Source organism: Haliotis rufescens, unplaced genomic scaffold, assembly GCF_023055435.1.
Source record: "Haliotis rufescens isolate VD_foot unplaced genomic scaffold, xgHalRufe1.0.p SCAF_78, whole genome shotgun sequence".
Lineage (NCBI taxonomy): Eukaryota > Metazoa > Mollusca > Gastropoda > Lepetellida > Haliotidae > Haliotis > Haliotis rufescens.
In genome coordinates, this window is record NW_025964370.1 from 811,453 (window position 1) to 826,440 (window position 14,988).

General features: G+C 47.9%; 1 protein-coding gene across 1 annotated transcript in view; it reads right to left on the reverse strand.

Moving 5' to 3' along the window:
* The window catches only part of LOC124123134, a 60,177-nt gene extending 45,319 nt beyond the window's left edge, over positions 1-14,858 (reverse strand). Inside the window, exons 1-7 of the mRNA XM_048388747.1 lie at positions 14,692-14,858; positions 13,777-13,903; positions 12,135-12,427; positions 11,560-11,705; positions 7,249-7,457; positions 5,897-6,013; positions 324-5,202 (exon numbers count right to left, since the gene is read on the reverse strand). Coding sequence (XP_048244704.1) covers positions 324-5,202; positions 5,897-6,013; positions 7,249-7,457; positions 11,560-11,705; positions 12,135-12,427; positions 13,777-13,878 — 5,746 coding nt within the window. The 5' untranslated portion in view covers positions 13,879-13,903; positions 14,692-14,858. The remainder of the gene's footprint in view (positions 1-323; positions 5,203-5,896; positions 6,014-7,248; positions 7,458-11,559; positions 11,706-12,134; positions 12,428-13,776; positions 13,904-14,691) is intronic.
* Between the last annotated feature and the right edge of the window lie 130 nt (positions 14,859-14,988).

The following is a 14,988-nucleotide window of genomic DNA, read 5'->3' on the forward strand; positions in this document are numbered from 1 at the left end:
CAGTGTACAGAAAATATTTCAGCCTTATATTAAAGTGTATAGTAAATACTTCAGCCTTATATGTAAAAGTGTAAAGTAAATATTTCACCATTAATTTGTGTATAGAAAATACTTCAGCATTATGTAGCAGTGTACAGTAAATACTTCAGCATTATGTAGCAGTGTGCAGTTAATACTTCAGCATTATGTCGTAGTGTACATTACTATTAGCCAACCATATAGCTCCATTCTCAGTGACACTCTATGCAGTGTGTGAGCCAGTCTGGAGTGTGTCATGTCACACCGTGTGTTATGTGTTATTTGTTATGTGTCATGTCGCCTACCGTGACTCGTCTTGTTCTTGATTCCCATTCTTCCCGCCTCCTCCACACATTTCTGAACACTGTATGGTGGGGGACAAAGGGGGACAATTTCAGCTGAGGCTCGCACAGGACAAATTTCCATGTTGGTTTTCTTGGCACATTTTTTAAGCGGAACCCTCTGACGTGCACCAATGTGCGTCGGTGGATCAATATTGGTTCTGGATTCTCTTGGTGCAGTCAAACTGTTGGACTCTGTGTGTGGCACACCACTGGCTGATGGCCCTTGGCTCGGATTGGTCTCTAAGCGGTGTTGGGAAACACTAGCAGTGTCGGGGGAACAGACTTTCAGATTGACCACAGTATCTGGTCTCTTATCCAGCTGGAGACAGTGAAGGTCAGATTTATCTGTGACCAAGGTCATAGAGTGTATCGGCTTTGGTCCTGAAGAGGACCTTGTTATTTCCATCAGCTTCTTTTCTTGTTTGGTGACCTGTACACTCCGTCCAAGGTCTCCTGATGTGTCTGTGTACAGAGTTTCTCGGTTCTGGCCTCTGTGTGTTGCCGATCCGACACTGGGCAATCCCACCCTACCAGGTTTGTTGGAGGATATTTTAGTCCATGTTTTCGGCTGTTTCCCCAACTGTTTGCTTGGGAAAAGATCATGTCCTTGTTTCCAATGGCAGTTCTCATCTGATTTGGACATCGCCGTTTCAACCTTTTTCACTTTAGGCTTTTCACTTTCCTTCCACAAGAATGTCTTCCTTGGCTTCCAGCAGGCCAAAGTGTCACATTTGTTTCTCAGGTTCGTCCTACAGTTCGATGTCTCACACGGTCGGGGACGAGGACTGTCAGAGAGTGAAGGCCTAAACTCGCTCTTTATGTCGTACACAGTTTGCGTACCAACATTAGATCTTCTTCCAAGGAGAAGAGATGCTCGTCTCTTCCTTGTTCTCATGGCTTCACACTGAGCAGCTAGTGATGCAAGGGCTGAATCCAGGTCATCCCCCTCAATATCACCAACATCACCAGCAGCGGTAGCATCTCTGCTGTCTCCCTGGCAGGACACAGAACAAACCTCAGTACTTGTCCCTGTTGTCCTCGGAGTGACAGACGAGGATGGGGTATAACCGATGACTCGACCAAGTGTAACATGTCTTTGATCCTCCCAAATAGTTTCAGGAGACAAACTCTCAATTACTCGGATCTCTAGGGGTGGGCTGTCGGTTGCTGAAGAATACTGTCTCGGTTTCACAATTATCCTTTTCACCCGGTACCCCACTGGAGAAACTGCTGCAGGACTGTCCTGGGTTCTACAGCATCCATGTTCTGCCTGGGGATCAGTCGGCCCAGCAGAAGAGGAGCTGTAGGAGCTGTTGGAGACATCTGTTTCTTTCTTATGACCATCTGAGATCCTTCCACATGCAGCAACATCAGCATTAGTGTCCACTTCCTTCTGAAGACCATCAGAGATCCTTCCACATGCAGCAACATCAGCATCATTGTCCACTTCCTTCTGATGACCATCAGAGATCCTTCCACATGCAGCAACATCAGCATTAGTGTCCACTTCCTTCTGAAGACCATCAGAGGTCCTTCCACATGCAGCGACATCAGCATCATTGTCCACTTCCTTCTGAAGACCATCAGAGGTCCTTCCACATGCAGCAACATGAGCATTAGTGTCCACTTCCTTCTGAAGACCATCAGAGGTCCTTCCACATGAAGCGACATCAGCATCATTGTCCACTTCCTTCTGAAGACCATCAGAGGTCCTTCCACATGCAGCGACATCAGCATCATTGTCCACTTCCTTCTGAAGACCATCAGAGATCCTTCCACATGCAGCAACATCAGCATTAGTGTCCACTTCCTTCTGAAGACCATCAGAGGTCCTTCCACATGCAGCGACATCAGCATCATTGTCCACTTCCTTCTGAAGACCATCAGAGGTCCTTCCACATGCAGCAACATGAGCATTAGTGTCCACTTCCTTCTGAAGACCATCAGAGGTCCTTCCACATGAAGCGACATCAGCATCATTGTCCACTTCCTTCTGAAGACCATCAGAGGTCCTTCCACATGCAGCGACATCAGCATCATTGTCCACTTCCTTCTGAAGACCATCAGAGGTCCTTCCACATGCAGCGACATCAGCATTAGTGTCCACTTCCTTCTGAAGACCATCAGAGGTCCTTCCACATGCAGCGACATCAGCATCATTGTCCACTTCCTTCTGAAGACCATCAGAGGTCCTTCCACATGCAGCGACATCAGCACACAGTAACATTTCCCGAAGTTTTGTCATGGGCTTGGACCCTTCCCCTTGCCTTGGCTCCTGTGTCTGCCACGCCTGGCTGTGTCTACAGAAACTGTTCCTCCCCATCAATGACAACTGTTCCCTAGGGGATTGTCCAGTGTGTGAGGACATCCTTCCAATATGGCTACAATGCACGTTATGACAATGTACTGAGAGTGATTCTCGGGGTTTTGTACTTATATCTTTAAGCTGCACATGTCTGTTTCTATATGAGGAAATAATTTCAAAACTATCCAATTCTCCAGAATACTTAGAGCAGATACGTCTTTCTTTTTCTTCATGAACATTGTGGTGGATCTGCAGGGATCTTGGACTATTACCCAGTGCCCCACTGAGCCCTGGATCAACCCCCTGGTGGAACTCTAACCCCGGGGTTACACTCTGATAAAGTGGCTCTCCACCGTCCAAGGGGGATCGACCCTCCTCCATTGTGCCGTAAAATTCATCTGGAAGTTCAACGTGGGAGTGAAATCTTGCATCACCTCTCTCAGGAACATCTGGCCACAGCAGATCGTCAAGACGACAAGACTTTGGACACGGCTTCAACAAGTCCTGGTAGAAGTAATCATCTGATGGTGACAGCGCTCCACTGAAGTATCTGTCATCTCCACTGAAGTATCTGTCATCCACACAACTCAGCAGCAAGTCCTCCGTGGCACAAGCATCTTCACATGTGCCCCTCATCCCCTGGTGACCACAGGCGACATCGTTCACTGGCTTCAGCATTGGAGAATCCTGCACCAGGTCCAGGTCGTCATGTCTGAAGGACATATTTCCTCTCTGTGTTGGCCATTCACTGGTCTCTAAATTCAGAATCTTTCCATCAGATGTGATTCCGGAGTCTGGCTGCCACTCAACTTGTCTATGTGGAAGCAAAGAAGCCGCCATGATCCTTCCCCTGTGTCCGGAAGCCATTCCTGCACTATTGTTTGTCCATCCTTCACAAGGAGCATCTGATATAGACGTGCCTGAACTAGACATGTAACTCAATTCAGTGGGCTGAACATGTCCCAGGCCAATCACACATTCTTGGGGCAGGTTCTTGAGGTATTCTTCAAATGTATCTTGTTTGGATGCCTGGCGAGTGTGTTTGTCAGACTGAAAGGTATCATGTACAGACTGACCTTCCACACACTGAGGCTGACTGTTACACTGACTGTGCACAACTTGGGTCTCTGGATGGTTTTCAATACCAGGAGGTTCCATCTCGGGGAATAGAACATTCACCTGTGATGCAAGCCCTGGGTCATGTCTTGTTTCAGATGTGATGTACCTCGGCAAATTCTGAATATTGTCATCCTCAACACATCTGCGTCTTCTTTGTTCATAAACTATTGTAACAAAACATGCTGTCTGTGAGAGATCTGGAACAGTCGGATCCCTTGGCTTTGTTCCGGTGTGAACAGTATCTGCTCCACCGCCGCCAGTCTGAGAAGTGACATCATCTATTTCTTCCAAAACACCTCCTCCTGTCTCCGTACCTTCATCTAAGTCGTCTGACTGTGACATGATCTGGGACATTGATTTGCCACCATCTGTGTGTTCACGAAGACTGTGTAATCTACTAGCCCTTATTTCTAATTTGAAGACTCCAGTCTGTTCATCAAGAACTGGGAGGTAAGTTTCCCCGCGTCCATCCTCCACCCTGACTACAGCCTGGGACTCTTGATGCTCCGGACACTCAGGAAGTTCAGTCACAATGGAATGCTTTGGACATTTAAGCTCTGCAGGAACTTTCCACTCATCAGGAGATGCCGGACAGAATGATTGAGGTGACAGAAGTGGCATCGTTGGGTCAGATTCTGGACAGCCAAATTGAAGTGACTTTAGTTGGATCCTTTGGTCAGGAGACGCCGGACAGCCTGATTGAGGTGACAGAATTGGCATCTTTGTGTCAGATGCCGGATAGCCTGATTGAGGTGACAGAAGTGGGATCTTCTGGTCAGATGCCGGACAGCCTGATTGAGGTGACAGAAGTGGGATCTTCTGGTCAGATGCCGGACGGCCTGATTGAGGTGACAGAAGTGGGATCTTCTGGTCAGATGCCGGACGGCCTGATTGAGGTGACAGAAGTGGGATCTTCTGGTCAGATGCCGGACGGCCTGATTGAGGTGACAGAAGTGGGATCTTCTGGTCAGATGCCGGACAGCCTGATTGAGGTGACAGAAGTGGGATCTTCTGGTCAGATGCCGGACAGCCTGATTGAGGTGACAGAAGTGGGATCTTCTGGTCAGATGCCGGACAGCCTGATTGAGGTGACAGAAGTGGGATCTTCTGGTCAGATGCCGGACGGCCTGATTGAGGTGACAGAAGTGGGATCTTCTGGTCAGATGCCGGACAGCCTGATTGAGGTGACAGAAGTGGGATCTTCTGGTCAGATGCCGGACAGCCTGATTGAGGTGACAGAAGTGGGATCTTCTGGTCAGATGCCGGACAGCCTGATTGAGGTGACAGAAGTGGGATCTTCAGGTCAGGTGTCAAAGTGCCACACTGATCCCGCTCAATGACATAGCCACTTTTCCACCATAATTTCTCTACTGTGTCATGAAGACGCTGAGCTCGCCAAAAATATGTTACTTGAGGCTGTTTAAACAGAAAACCATCATTCCTATTGTCAACAGACATTCCTGTACAAGACCTCATGTGTTTGTCTTTTGGACTCATGGGTTTTGCTTAGATGACTGAAACTTCAAACATTTCCCTCTCATCAGTTCCATCCCCCTTTGACCTACATGGCGACAGTTGGTCCCCTTACCCTTCCCATGACAGCCTCTCCCCACCCCCATAAAGTATGTTAGAGCCACTGTCCCAGTCCCTGAGTACACCCTACGGTCTACAGCCCTTCTACAAACACAAGGACAACGGCTAGCTACGCTACCCGACAAGCAAGGAAAGATGAGGCAAGGCTGGCAGACAGAAAATTCATGATTATCAGTGCATGCAAAGACCGAGCGGAGACGAGCAGACCTATGCAAAGCAGCGTGCGAGCTTCAGTTCCAGCATTATTTACCTGACTACCCTCAAGCACAGCCTGCTTTGAGCTGGCCTCTCTGTGGCTGCCATGTTTAGTGCTTGCTTTACGAGGCATGAAGGGAAGCAGAGCTTTCTGCTTGAGGCTAAGCTTCTTTTTTGGAGGCGTCTTTGAGAACTGAGGCGACAAGCTTTTCACAGCAAAGCCTCGTTTAGATGGCGACCCCCTGACAAGTGGAGACCCTTTCCGTGGGGAAGGAGTTTTGTCCACTGAACCTGATTTTCGACCACGATGTGGGGTGCTTACGCGTGTAGCTTTCTTGGTGAGGCCTTGACTGAGGCTGACGATGCCCCGGGCTGTCTCCGGCGTGCTGGCGCTGGCTCGGGCTGCTTTCCTGGCACTCACGCCGTTCCGCCCATTGGCCTGGGGAGAGTAACAACAACTGTAATGTCAGCTTCTCAAACATAAACTGGCCTATATGAAAACTTGTTTTACCACAGTCAGCAATTTAAGCTACATAACAGCAGCTTTTAAATACTCAAGTCTGGGTCAGACAAACTAGTGGTTGACATCATGAGCAACACTCCATATGCTATCTCTACGACAACAAGCGATTGACAAGTCCCTTAATGTGACCTCATCCAAGTTAGCTGCCCATGCAGGATCCCCATGAGTAGCACAGGCTTTTTCTGACTGACTGTTACAAGAAATATATGAAGCACAGCAAGTCTGCTGACAGTCTGCCTGTGCAGAAAGTTGCTCACAAGACTACCTATTGCAAGATGTTCACCACCTATTACTAGATGTTCACCACCTATTGCTAGATTCTCACTGATTGCTAGATGTTCGCCACCTATTGCTAGAAGTCCACGACCTATTGCTAGATGTTCACCTATTGCTAAATGTTCACCACCTATTGCTAGATATTCGCCACCTATTGCTAGAAGTCCACTACCTATTGCTAGATGTTCGCCACCTATCGCTAGATAATCACCACCTATTGCTAGATCATCACCACCTATTGCCAGATGTTCACTACCTATTGCTAGATGTTCACTACCTTTTGCTAGATGTCAACGACCCATAGCTAGATGTTCACCACCTATTGCCAGCTGTTCACCTATTGCTAGATGTTCACCTTTTGCTAGATGTTCACCTTTTCCTAGATGCTCACTACCTATTGCTAGATGTCCACTACCTATTCCTAGATGTTCATCTATTGCTATATGTTCACCTATTGCCAGATATTCACCTATTGCAAGATGCCTACCTTTTGCTAGATGTTCACCTTTTGCTAGATGCTCACTACCTATTGCCAGATGTTCACTACCTATTGCTAGATGTTCACTACCTATTGCTAGATGTTCACTACCTATTGCTAGATGTTCACTACATATTGCTAGATGTTCACTACCTATTGCTAGATGTTCACTACCTATTGCCAGCTGTTCACCTATTGCTAGATGTTCACTACCTTTTCCTAGATGTTGACCACCTATTGCTAGATGCTGACCACCTATTGCTAGATGTTCACCACCCATTTCTAAATGCTCACCACCTGTTAGATGTTAACCTATTGCTAGATGTAGACCACCTATTGCTAGATGTTGACAACCTATTGCTTTCTGGTAGAGCTCATCAATCTCTGTATTACTTACTATAACACTACAGGGTGATGGCGTTCCTATCTCGTACAGCTCATCGTTGGTGCTGACACTGGATGACTCGGGAGTGCTCTCCCTTGTTCTCTCACACTTGGATCCAGGCTCCGGACGTGGGGGTGTCTCTGGAGCGCTTATCTCCCCATGGGAGGGCTCTCCTCTGGAGAAGTTGAAGAAGTCCAAGTGAGGAGGAAGGACAGAGGAGCCTGGGAGAAGAGGAAACATGTCATCAGGGACCACAACAACCGGCAGCCTTCGCCAGGTACATCCCGCCATACTTGCACTGTCAGCAACATTCCCCCATACTAGCACTGTCAGCAACATCCCGCCATACTTGCACTGTCAGCAACATCCCGCCATACTTGCACTGTCAGCAACATTCCCCCATACTAGCACTGTCAGCAACATCCCGCCATACTTGCACTGTCAGCAACATCCCGCCATACTTGCACTGTCAGCAACATCCCGCCATACTTGCACTGTCAGCAACATTCCACAAGCCTGTAAATAATCCGGACACACCCATGGTCCCAGTCAATGACCATCGGGTCCAGTGAGTCACCTGTTACAACAAGCTACACAGTGGTCCCAGTCAATGACCATCCGGTCCAGTGAGTCACCTGTTACAACAAGCTACACAGTGGTCCCAGTCAATGACCATCCGGTCCAGTGAGTCACCTGTTACAACAAGCTACACAGTGGTCCCAGTCAATGACCATCCGGTCCAGTGAGTCACCTGTTACAACAAGCTACACAGTGGTCCCAGTCAATGGCCATACGGTCCAGTGAGTCACCTGTTACAACAAGCTACACAGTCGTCCCAGTCAATGACCATCGGGTCCAGTGAGTCACCTGTTACAACAAGCTACACAGTGGTCCCAGTCAATGACCATCCGGTCCAGTGAGTCACCTGTTACAACAAGCTACACAGTGGTCCCAGTCAATGACCATCCGGTCCAGTGAGTCACCTGTTACAACAAGCTACACAGTGGTCCCAGTCAATGACCATCCGGTCCAGTGAGTCACCTGTTACAACAAGCTACACAGTGGTCCCAGTCAATGACCATCCGGTCCAGTGAGTCACCTGTTACAACAAGCTACACAGTGGTCCCAGTCAATGGCCATACGGTCCAGCCAGTCACCTGTTACAACAAGCTACACAGTCGTCCCAGTCAATGACCATCGGGTCCAGTGAGTCACCTGTTACAACAAGCTACACAGTGGTCCCAGTCAATGACCATCCGGTCCAGTGAGTCACCTGTTACAACAAGCTCACAGTGGTCCAAGTCAATGGCCATCCGGTCCAGCCAGTCACCTGTTACAACAAGCTACACAGTGGTCCCAGTCAATGACCATCCGGTCCAGTGAGTCACCTGTTACAACAAGCTCACAGTGGTCCAAGTCAATGGCCATCCGGTCCAGCCAGTCACCTGTTACAACAAGCTACACAGTGGTCCCAGTCAATGGCCATCCGGTCCAACGAGTCACCTAGTCCAACAAGCTACACAGTGGTCCAAGTCAATGGCCATCCGGTCCAACGAGTCACCTGTTACAACAAGCTACACAGTGGTCCCAGTCAATGACCATCCGGTCCAACAAGTCACCTGTTACAACAAGCTACACAGTGGTCCCAGTCAATGGCCATCCAGTCCAACGAGTCACCTGTTACAACAAGCTACACAGTCGTCCGAGTCAATGACCATCTGGTCCAACGAGTCACCTAGTCCAACAAGCTACACAGTGGTCCAAGTCAATGGCCATCCGGTCCAACGAGTCACCTGTTACAACAAGCTACACAGTCGTCCGAGTCAATGGCCATCCGGTCCAACGAGTCACCTGTTACAACAAGCTACACAGTCGTCCGAGTCAATGGCCATCCGGTCCAACGAGTCACCTGTTACAACAAGCTACACAGTGGTCCCAGTCAATGGCCATCCGGTCCAACGAGTCACCTGTTACAACAAGCTACACAGTCGTCCGAGTCAATGGCCATCCGGTCCAACGAGTCACCTGTTACAACAAGCTACACAGTGGTCCCAGTCAATGGCCATCCGGTCCAACGAGTCACCTGTTACAACAAGCTACACAGTGGTCCCAGTCAATGGCCATCCGGTCCAACGAGTCACCTGTTACAACAAGCTACACAGTGGTCCCAGTCAATGGCCATCCGGTCCAACGAGTCACCTGTTACAACAAGCTACACAGTGGTCCCAGTCAATGGCCATCCGGTCCAACGAGTCACCTGTTACAACAAGCTACACAGTCGTCCGAGTCAATGGCCATCTGGTCCAACGAGTCACCTAGTCCAACAAGCTACACAGTGGTCCCAGTCAATGGCCATCCGGTCCAACGAGTCACCTAGTCCAACGAGCTACACAGTGGTCCCAGTCAATGACCATCCGGTCCAACGAGGCACATGTTACAACAAGCTACACAGTGGTCCCAGTCAATGGCCATCCGGTCCAACGAGTCACCTAGTCCAACGAGCTACACAGTGGTCCCAGTCAATGGCCATCCGGTCCAACGAGGCACATGTTACAACAAGCTACACAGTGGTCCCAGTCAATGGCCATCCGGTCCAACGAGTCACCTGTTACAACAAGCTACACAGTGGTCCCAGTCAATGGCCATCCGGTCCAACGAGTCACCTAGTCCAACGAGCTACACAGTGGTCCCAGTCAATGGCCATCCGGTCCAACGAGGCACATGTTACAACAAGCTACACAGTGGTCCCAGTCAATGACCGTCCGGTCCAACGAGTCATTTAGTCCAACGAGCTACACAGTGGTCCCAGTCAATGGCCATCCGGTCCAACGAGTCACCTGTTACAACAAGCTACACAGTGGTCCCAGTCAATGACCATACGGTCCAGCCAGTCACCTGTTACAACAAGCTACACAGTGGTCCCAGTCAATGGCCATGCGGTCCAACGAGTCACCTAGTCCAACAAGCTACACAGTGGTCCCAGTCAATGACCATCCGGTCCAGTGAGTCACCTGTTACAACAAGCTACACAGTGGTCCCAGTCAATGACCATCCGGTCCAGCCAGTCACCTGTTACAACAAGCTACACAGTGGTCCCAGTCAATGGCCATACGGTCCAACGAGTCACCTAGTCCAACAAGCTACACAGTGGTCCCAGTCAATGGCCATCCGGTCCAACGAGTCACCTAGTCCAACAAGCTACACAGTGGTCCCAGTCAATGACCATCCAGTCCAACGAGTCACCTAGTCCAACAAGCTACACAGTGGTCCCAGGCAATGGCCATACGGTCCAACGAGTCACCTAGTCCAACAAGCTACACAGTGGTCCCAGTCAATGAGCATCCGGTCCAACGAGTCACCTGTTACAACAAGCTACACAGTGGTCCCAGTCAATGAGCATCCGGTCCAACGAGTCACCTGTTACAACAAGCTACACAGTGGTCCCAGTCAATGGCCATACGGTCCAACGAGTCACCTGTTACAACAAGCTACACAGTGGTCCCAGTCAATGACCATCCGGTCCAACGAGTCACCTGTTACAACAAGCTACACAGTGGTCCCAGTCAATGACCATCCGGTCCAGCGAGTCACCTGTTACAACAAGCTACACAGTGGTCCCAGTCAATGACCATCCGGTCCAACGAGTCACCTGTTACAACAAGCTATACAGTGGTCCCAGTCAATGACCATCCGGTCCAACGAGTCACCTGTTACAACAAGCTATACAGTGGTCCCAGTCAATGACCGTCCGGTCCAACGAGTCACCTGTTACAACAAGCTACACAGTGGTCCCAGTCAATGGCCATACGGTCCAACGAGTCACCTGTTACAACAAGCTACACAGTGGTCAATGACCATCCGGTCCAGCCAGTCACCTGTTACAACAAGCTATACAGTGGTCCCAGTCAATGACCGTCCGGTCCAACGAGTCACCTGTTACAACAAGCTACACAGTGGTCCCAGTCAATGACCGTCCGGTCCAACGAGTCACCTGTTACAACAAGCTACACAGTGGTCAATGGCCATCCGGTCCAACGAGTCACCTGTTACAGCAAGCTACACAGTGGTCCCAGTCAATGAGCATCCGGTCAAACGAGTCACCTGTTACCATGGTTACAACAAGCTACACAGTCCTAAGAATCCACAGTGATGAGTAAGCAAAGCAATGACAGAAACAGCAGAGCTATGATTTCTGTTTACAGCTGAGCCAGGAAGATGTTAGATTCAGTGAGGTAGAGACAAACACCAAAAGACACAACATTCCACACCACACACAACACCACAACACAAAACACAACACACAACACACAAGACACAACATACCTCGCAGACAGAGGAAGGTCAGGAAGTCCTCAGTCTTGGCTCGTCTCGGCAGAAGTTTGATGGGAGAGGCCTTGACCTTCACTGGAGTGGTACTTGGGGTCGGAGGAAGTGACCCCTGGGCAAACTTGCGCTGTGCATGGATCTTCCTGAAAGAATTAAACAAGCATGATCTGGCTGATACTCATTACATATTCACAAAACACAAGGTGTCTATGTCATAACCCAGATGTTAAAACACAGAGTTAGGTCCCCGGATTCATTTCTACGTGCAGCAACAAAACGTCAAGACCTTCCCTTTATTTGTATAAACAATGCCAGATGTATAAAAATATGTAAGAGTGAGTGAGTTTGGTTTAATGCTGCTTTGAATAATATTACAGTGATATCACAGCATGTGAGCTTGATGTGGGCGGAAAACCTAGAGTGACGTAGGTTTCAGACATTAATCACTTTTGAAAAAACGGGTATGGTCAATAAACCCAGAAACATAATCGGGGTGAACAAGGATTCCAACCCACGATCACAGGTTTCTGGCATGCCCAAGGGATGCAACTCTGCCCGGCCTGCACACTGACCTCTCCTGTCTGGTCTTCTGTTCCACCACAGAGCTGACAGAAGACTTGACTGAGTCCTGACTGCTCTCGTCAACACTGACACATGTGCTGGGCGTGGCCGTGCTGCACACAGACGGCGTGTATGGCCAGGATCGGCTTCTGATTGGTCGAGTTTGGCGAGGGACTGGTTGTGGCACATGCTGTTCATCAGCATCCAGCTGGTAGCGAGCCAGTCGTTTACACTCCTGCAGTGAAGCATACAGTGCTTTCTTCAGCTCGCGTTCCTCTGTGCGCGATAATCCCATCGTGTCATCCTACAACAGAAGAAATTGAATGAGTCACACACAACCTACTCCTTACAACTGCTTGTACAAGTACGGACTTATGCTGATTTTATAGTGCTAGCCAACTGAGATACCATGTCGCAGCTTAACATGAATACCCCAATCAGACACAGTATACGGACTCCGAGCTGACCAATCCTCGTTTTATCCCCTTGATGCCCAGCACCAGGCAGGGTAACAACAAGTACCATCTTTTAAATGTCTTTTGGTATGACATGGCAGGGGATCCAATCTCATTAAAATCAGATCTTAGTTATCTCTTCCGCTAAACAAAGATCTGAGGACATCCCATTAGGGGTCACATCAGAAGGACCTTTCATCCGACCAATCAGAACTAGGTTAACAGATCATAAAAAGTGATAGTCGGAATGTGATTTCTAATCATGCAACCTCAAAAACTTTAACATGGGTTATTCCAAACGATAGTTATGGGCTTAACAACTGAATCCATACAATCTAGACCATCTATTAGCCATTCCGGATTTCAAATTTTTAATCGAGAATTTGTCATAATATATTTCGAAGTGTATTTGCCAATTTGAAATTAGTGCCGTAAAGTACAAGAAAGCTGCATTCTGATTGGCTAATGTCGACATCTCGTCAATCATTCCATTGGTCGGTCTAAGTTCGCACAAGGTCGGTCTAACATGACCCGTAATAGGGTGTCCTCAGATCTTTGTTTAGCGGTAGCGAGAACTAAGATCTGATTGTAATGAGATTGCGGGGGATCGAACCCCAGTGGCAGTGGCTCTACCATTAGACCATGGAGGCATTCCAACTCAGACAATCACACATCCAAACATCACTACGCAACTCACAGATCCAAACATCACTATGCAACTCACAGAATGAGACATCCAAACACCACTATGCAACTCACAGAATGAGACATCCAAACATCACTACGCAACTCACAGAATGAGACATCCAAACACCACTATGCAACTCACAGAATGAGACATCCAAACATCACTATGCAACTCACAGAATGAGACATCCAAACACCACTATGCAACTCACAGAATGAGACATCCAAACATCACCACACGACACACTGAATCACACATCCAAACATCACTACGCAACTCACAGAATCACACATCCAAAAATCACTACGCAACTCACAGAATCACACATCCAAACATCACTACGCAACTCACAGAATCACACATCCAACATCACTACACAACTCACAGAATCACACATCCAAACACCACTACACAACTCACAGAATCACATATCCAAACACCACTACACAACTCACAGAATCACCACACAACTCACAGAATCACACATCCAAACATCACCACACAACTCACATAGGTTTTTATTGACACATTTCTCTTTGGTCGTCGAGCGAGGTTGATTCCTCCGACAGAATGGCTTCTCCGTGTCATCGGCACATTGCTGTATTTCCCCATGGCAACAAGGGGTCCCCAGGTCCACCTGAAACAACAACTTGCCTATAAACATGCAAAACATGGGAGAAGTGGAACTGCTAGGAATGATTCAATATTAGCAAAATACTTTTAGTTCTACTTGTTCATATTCTTGATATTCCTTAACTTTCCCTGGACAAGTTTAATAATGTGTGCATAGCGTTTTTTCAAACAGATTCCCGATTTGGAACATACCACACTAATAACCCTGCCATGATATACATGAATCCTAAGAAAACTGCATCACTGAGCACATTGGCAGATACAAAATCATTACCAGTTAGGTTTCCACCTCGATAAGTAAATGTAATGTTGCACGATCTAATATATATAAGTACTTGTATTGATGGCAAGTGTCTCAGGGAGTGAGTCATTTTGCATTTGTCGTTTGATCACTTTGCTGAAGCATGTCGAGTTAAAACACTACGGGACAGCCCGTCGCTCCATGTCGTGGCATCTCAAAATCAAACACGTATATAGGGAGCAGCACCATGATATGGTTACCACAGCAAGGGGTGCAGGGCTTGGGTTGAGAAGGCAGTGGAGCCTTGGGGTTAAAAATACAATGTGCCTTTAGGTGAACCAGATGAAGCCATTTGATGACAGTTGTGATATATTACATAACATTGTTCCTTGAAACCTGTTTGAATTAGTGTCATTTAATGTGCATCAGCAAAAAAGCGACTGGACCTGCAAGAAGGGCACAGGTCGTGTTTCTCGCCACTGAGGTTGACAGTTACAATCATCACAAATAATGTGGATGCTAAAAGTATTTAAACATGCTGCCCTGCTTACCCGATAAAATCAGTTGCAATGACGCATTCAAAACATGAGTACTGTTTAATGAAAGACTGAAACACTGAGTCGAGATGACGCAGGAGAGATATCAGCAACTTGCTTGTGGCCCTAAAGAAGATCAAGGTCCCAAACAGTGTGATGCTTTGTTTTACCGGTTTGCTGCACGTGTGTTGACTCGATAATAAATGAAATCGAAGTCAACTCTCACTGAATTCAATAAATTAATCTGATGAAAATAAACGCTTATTATTATTGTGAATGGTACGACTGATTTTATAGTGTTGATTTTATGTT